The 5,495-nt window shown below is 58.8% G+C and overlaps 1 protein-coding gene across 1 annotated transcript; it reads right to left on the reverse strand.

The window, feature by feature from the left end:
* Positions 1-1,541: 1,541 nt before the first annotated feature.
* Positions 1,542-4,062, reverse strand: CCL17 (C-C motif chemokine ligand 17). The gene is made up of 3 exons (XM_036345797.1): positions 3,862-4,062; positions 2,189-2,306; positions 1,542-1,821 (listed from the first exon to the last, which is right to left on the reverse strand). Exons 1-3 carry the CDS (start codon positions 3,929-3,931, stop codon positions 1,701-1,703), a joined length of 309 nt encoding a protein of 102 aa, XP_036201690.1. The 5' UTR covers positions 3,932-4,062; the 3' UTR covers positions 1,542-1,700.
* Between the last annotated feature and the right edge of the window lie 1,433 nt (positions 4,063-5,495).

Below are 5,495 nucleotides of genomic sequence, written 5' to 3' on the forward strand. Positions count from 1 at the left end.
GGATCAACCGGGGCGGGCCGGTTCCTCATAGTGTTAGGGAATCGGATGTGTCCTGGAGAGGTCCCCCTCCCGGGGTCAGCGTGCTGATCATAACACTCCGCGCCCAGGCTCCCCGAGTATTAACTCCGTGACAGGGCCCTGCCCTACTCTGTGCTCAGCGGGCGCCGCTACGTGTCTTACCGAGTTGGTGGCTTACGCACCATGCAGTTCCTGGTGACGTGAGTCAAGGGATTCGTCACCTCAGGGCACCAAGGGGGTCACTCAGGGGTTGCTGTGATCATAGTCCCTGTACCCCTCCATCCCCACCCGTGTTTTCGTGTTTTGCACCTGTGTTCTGTTATCTGCAGTTACTATTAAACTCGTGTACTTCCACGGACCAGTTGTGACGAGGGGATGTGTGTGGTGTCTGACCGCCGTGCAAACTCAACTTGCACCACAGAACTTGCTGTTTTGGAGACTTGTGCCCGCACGGTGGGGCTGGTCCTTCTAGGAACCGGGCCTCTCCGGCTCCTTTAGAAGAAAGGAGGAAGCTGGAGGAAGCAGGACAGAGACCTGAACCCACAGTTCACCTCTCTGAGCAGGAGACCCTTCTCGTTACCGCCCTCACAGACTCGGAGTGGGTCTGGCCAAATAGTTGGGAGAGAGTGTGGGTCTGAGAGCCCTGGATTTTCCTATCTTACGAATAAATAAAAGCGTTCTTTGGTTTTAGTGCTCGAAGCTTGCTTTTGCTTCTCCTGGTCCCGGCGGGCGGAGCTCAGTTCTGGGTGTGGCTAGATTCTAGTTTGACTGCGAAGCCCCTGTGGTGGGTAGAGTTCCAGGACGCCCCTTAGCCCCCCACGCCCAGTGGATGCCTGTCCTTGCATTTGAGCGGGGCCTGTGAGCATGCTGGGCCCTCACTGCTGTGGCGAGATCACATGTGGCAGAAGTGAGGGTTTGCAGGCGTGAAGTCCCTAAGGGACCATCAGTGAAGGAGTATCCTGAGTGGGTCTGGCCTCTAGTGCCGTGATGTGAGATCCCGGGCGAGGGACTGCAGGCAACCGCTGGGAGTCGAGAGCAGACCATTGAGGGTCTTGCAAAGGTTCTGCAGTGAGAGGTGGGCAAGATGCGGGTGGGGCTGCAGGAACCCCCAGGCCAGGGAGCTCCCCAGCTGGAAACATCTGCAGAATTGGGTCAGAGACTTAAGGGGACCGGGCAAGAGGTCACAGGTGAGCACAGAGGCTGGTCTGGGAGGAGATTGGGGACTTAGGGGTCTGACAAGAGACCTGAGAGAACCCAGACAATGCTCCCCAGAACCTCTCCCTGCTCATGCACCCCGGGGGGGTGGGGGAGGTCTGCCGAGCCTCTTCATCCACGCCCCCTGCTCTTACCTCAGCCCCAACCCTGCCTAGGCCTCTCACACCAGGGCCTCCCTCACCGAGTGTGGCCTGTCCCCAGGTCCCTCTGAGCCTCAGCTCCCTTTCTGACCTGGATGGGGCAGGACCAGATGTTCTCCAAGGGGCCAGCAATGTGACAGCCTGGGGGACAGACACACTGACACAGACTGCGGCAGAAAGACTTTAATGGGGGCTTTTCATGCCTCGGTTCCAGTTGGGAAAGGGATGGTACTCCGTCCCTGGGTGGCCCCCACTGGACCCAGGCCGCTGGGGGGTTGGGGTAGTGAACACTGAGGCACTGAAGTTTCCACATGGTCCAGGGAGAAATCAGGACTCCTGGACCCTGGTGTCATGTGACTTCATGATGGTTCGCAAGTATTTGATCGCCTTCTTCACCGTGGTTTCCTTGGGGTTCGCACAGATGGACCTGCCCTGGACAGTTACAAACCTACAGAGGGAGAAAACCGGGGGGTGTCAGGGCAGAAGGCTCCACAGAGCCCAGCAGCCTCGTCCTGTGCCTGCCGGACTTGCAGACGTCACACGGGGTCAGTAGGAAATCTGGGACCTCAGGCTCTGCCTCAGTGACTCTTCCCTTCCAGAGAGCCCGGGAACTGGGAACTGGGGGGGGGGGGCGGGGGCAGGAGGGGCGGGGAGTGGGTTCAGGGGCAGGGCCTGGGTGACAGAGGGGACGTGAAGGCCACACTCTCCTTTCTCCTTCCCAGGGGCCCTTCTGGAAGCTCCAGGACCTCCCTCTCCCATGCTCAGCCCCCAGGATCGGGGGGGGGGGGGGGGGCGGGGCGGGGCCGCAGGCTTACACGACAGCAGCCCTGGGACACTCCTCCGAGGTCCGGTACCACCGCACCACCCTCCGCACAGGGATGGCCCCTTTGAAGTACTCCACGCAGCACTCCCGGCCCACGTTGATCCCTCGAGCTGCGGAGGAAGAGGCGGGAGCAGGTGTGAGACCTGTGCTGTGGGCAGGGGCCTGTCTGTGTGTGTGTGTGTGTCTGTGGAGAAGAGTCTGTGCACGTCTGTGTGTGTGTGTGTGTCTGGAGAGGAGTCTGTGTGCACGTCTGTGTGTGTGTGTGTCTGTCCCTCTGTGGAGAGGAGTCTGTGCACGTCTGTGTGTGTGTGTCTGTCCCTCTGTGGAGAGGAGTCTGTGCACGTCTGTGTGTGTGTGTGTGTGTCTGTGTGTGTGTGTGTCCGTCTGTGGAGAGGAGTCTGTGCACGTCTGTGTGTGTGTGTGTGTGTGTGTGTGTGTGTGTGTGTCTGTGGAGAGGAGTCTGTGTGCACGTCTGTGTGTGTGTGTGTGTCCGTCTGTGGAGAGGAGTCTGTGCACGTCTGTGTGTGTGTGTCTGTCCGTCTGTGGAGAGGAGTCTGTACACATCTGTGTGTGTGTGTCTGTGTTGATGGGAGGATCTGTGAGTGTGTTTCTGTGTGGGGAGCATTTAGAGGGCCTGCACGTGTCTGTGTGTCACATGCTCACATTTATGTGCCTAAGGTCTCTGTGGGCTTTGGGAGCTCCTGTATGTGTGTGTGTGTGTGTGTGTGTGTGTGTGTGTGCGCGCGCGCACATGTATCTGTGTGTGCTTGGGAGGGTGTGTGTGTGTGCATATGTCTGAGTGTGTGTACCTGTGTGTGTTTGGGGGAGTGGTGCATGCTTACTTGCATGCGTGTCTGTGTATGCATCTGTGAGTGCACGCTCAACGCCAGCTCCGGGCTGAGCCTTCTGCACAGCTCACACGGTCCCCCAGCACACCTGAGACAGGTGCCTTCATCCCCCATTGGACAGATGGTGAGACAGAGGCCCAGGGGCTCAGTTCCCTCATCTCTGCACAACGACAAATATCTGACACTTGCACAGAGACAAGCTGGAGACGTGTGGCTTCGTTACTACCATACCAGCATGTTTTCTAAGAAGCCTGGCTGCCCTCGACCATCCAGAGGCTGTAACCTGGTCTGACTCACTCAGGGCTGAGGTGCTCAGCGCTCGCTTCACAGGAGTGAGAACACAGGCACAGCCGCCGAAGGTGGCCCCTGACAAGATAACCTCCTCCGAGGCTGCCCGTGGGCTGGGCAGGCCCTCGCCAGCTTGTGTCTGATTTCAGCCTTCCTTTCCCAACTGAATGTAAAAACCTCTCTTCACATCTTCTGGGAACCGAGTCTCCAGCTTTTACCCGATTCCCTCAGGGTATGGAAAACCCATTCATTAAACATACACTGACAAATTCTTCTGAGAATTGTTCACTTTTCGCTGTTGAAACACAATCACAGCCACCGGCTCACACCATCGGAGTGTGAGATGTGGGAGCCCTCACCAAGCCTCCTCTCCTCCCCCTCCCCTTCATCATTGTTTTTCTCTCAACGCCTCCCTCAAAATCCTATTGCTGCTGACCTCTCACATCTTTGCAGGAATAAGTGAGCTGCAAATAACACACAAATGTGTGTGTGTCCATCTTCCCCGCCCCTGCCCCCCGACCCCTCTCACCTGCACGGGCGACCTGCAAGGAAGCCCCCAGGAGGAGGGTGAGCAGGAGCAGCGTCTTCCATGGGGCCATGGTGCTGGAGCCCAGAGAAGGTCTCTGCGTGCGGTCCCTCAGCCGGGGGAGACAGGATGGGCGCCCAGGGTGGAGGTGACCTATTTAACCTCGCTGGGATCTGGCCCCGCCCATCAGCGCTTCCTCCCATCCTTCCCTGGACCAGTGGAGTTCGAAGAACTTGAGATGATTCTGTAGAAGTCCAGGCTTGGAATGTTTGTGGCTTTCCAGTGAACAGGGGCTCAAGTGGGGACAGAGGTGGGGTATTCATCCGGGGGCCACGGCGACACACTTCTCCTTTTGCAGAGACATTTCTTGGTTCCTCTTAGGACAAAAAAAGCTTGATCCTCGACTGGAATTGTCCTGCTTCGAACCCCCTTTGTGCACGGTGCCCTGGGAGGGGGACAGCCAGGCAGGGGCCGAGAGAGGCTGCTTAACCTGTCCCCGGAGGCGCTCCGGGTGCAAAAGGGGCTCCTCTCCTCGGGGGACCAGCCGGGTGCACGGGCACACGGGCAACTCCCTGCAGGGAGGACCATCTCATTCTGAGAAAGGCCTGAGGCCCAGACAACTTTGGTCGTGGCTCCTTTCTCAAGTTCAAGTTCAGGGTCTTCCCCTGAGCCACAGAAGGCAGAGTCTAGCAGTTTCTAATCATCCTTTAGCCCAGATTTGATGTGTCTTCCTGGGAAGGCACATTCCCCCAAATGCAGGGTCTCACCTGAGCGAGGACACCTCTGGCTCCCAGCAGAGCCGAGTCTGCGTGGGACACCTGGTCAGGGTCCAGCCCTCTCCAGGCCCGGAGCAGACGTCCCATGCACCCAATGGCCACAGAATCCGTGCATCGGGTCAGCGGAGAAAATGGCCAATCCTCTGCTTAGGGCTCCCCAGGCCAGATCAGGAGAGCCCCTTCATTAGGTGAGAGCCCCGCCTACCTCCAGGTGGGCAGCTCTGGACTTTGATCCTGACACTTGGGATGGAGGCCTGGCTCCACCCTGTCCCTGAGGGACTGGGGGCAGCTCGGAATGACACCACCCCTGCAATCACATTCCATTACCAGGGATGATAACCCCTGGAATGACGCCGCCCCTGCAATCACATGCCATTACCAGGGATGATAACGGCAGGTGGTGTTTGTGAAACCCACTCCACTGGGACCAGGTGCTCAGCTGTGAACCCTGGAGAGGAAACCGTGACTCTGGACTGGACCACGGGCGGGAGAGCCAGGTGCTCCTCCTCCCCCAGGGCACCTTGGGAGGCTAGGCTGCTTCAGTTCTGGGGAGCAGGGAGTCGCCCCGTCCATGGCAGAGCCTCCTGTGGGCAGGATCCCCTCTCCCGGTCTCGGCCTCACTGCTCACAGACCCTCCCTGGGCCTCAGCTTCACCATCTGCAGAGGGGCATTTGGGCTGGCCCAGGGGCCCGTCACAATGGGCGCATTTCTCTGCTTTCCTCATCACCTGCCAGAGACCCCTAACCTCACCCACTCCTCAAGCCACAGTCTGGGCCGGTTCTTGGCCCCCTGCCCGCCTGGCTGGGCCATGACTGTGTCATCCAGGCAGCTGTTCATTTGCACATGCAATGGAGGAGAGGG

Source organism: Myotis myotis, unplaced genomic scaffold (assembly GCF_014108235.1).
Source record: "Myotis myotis isolate mMyoMyo1 unplaced genomic scaffold, mMyoMyo1.p scaffold_m19_p_19, whole genome shotgun sequence".
NCBI lineage: Eukaryota > Metazoa > Chordata > Mammalia > Chiroptera > Vespertilionidae > Myotis > Myotis myotis.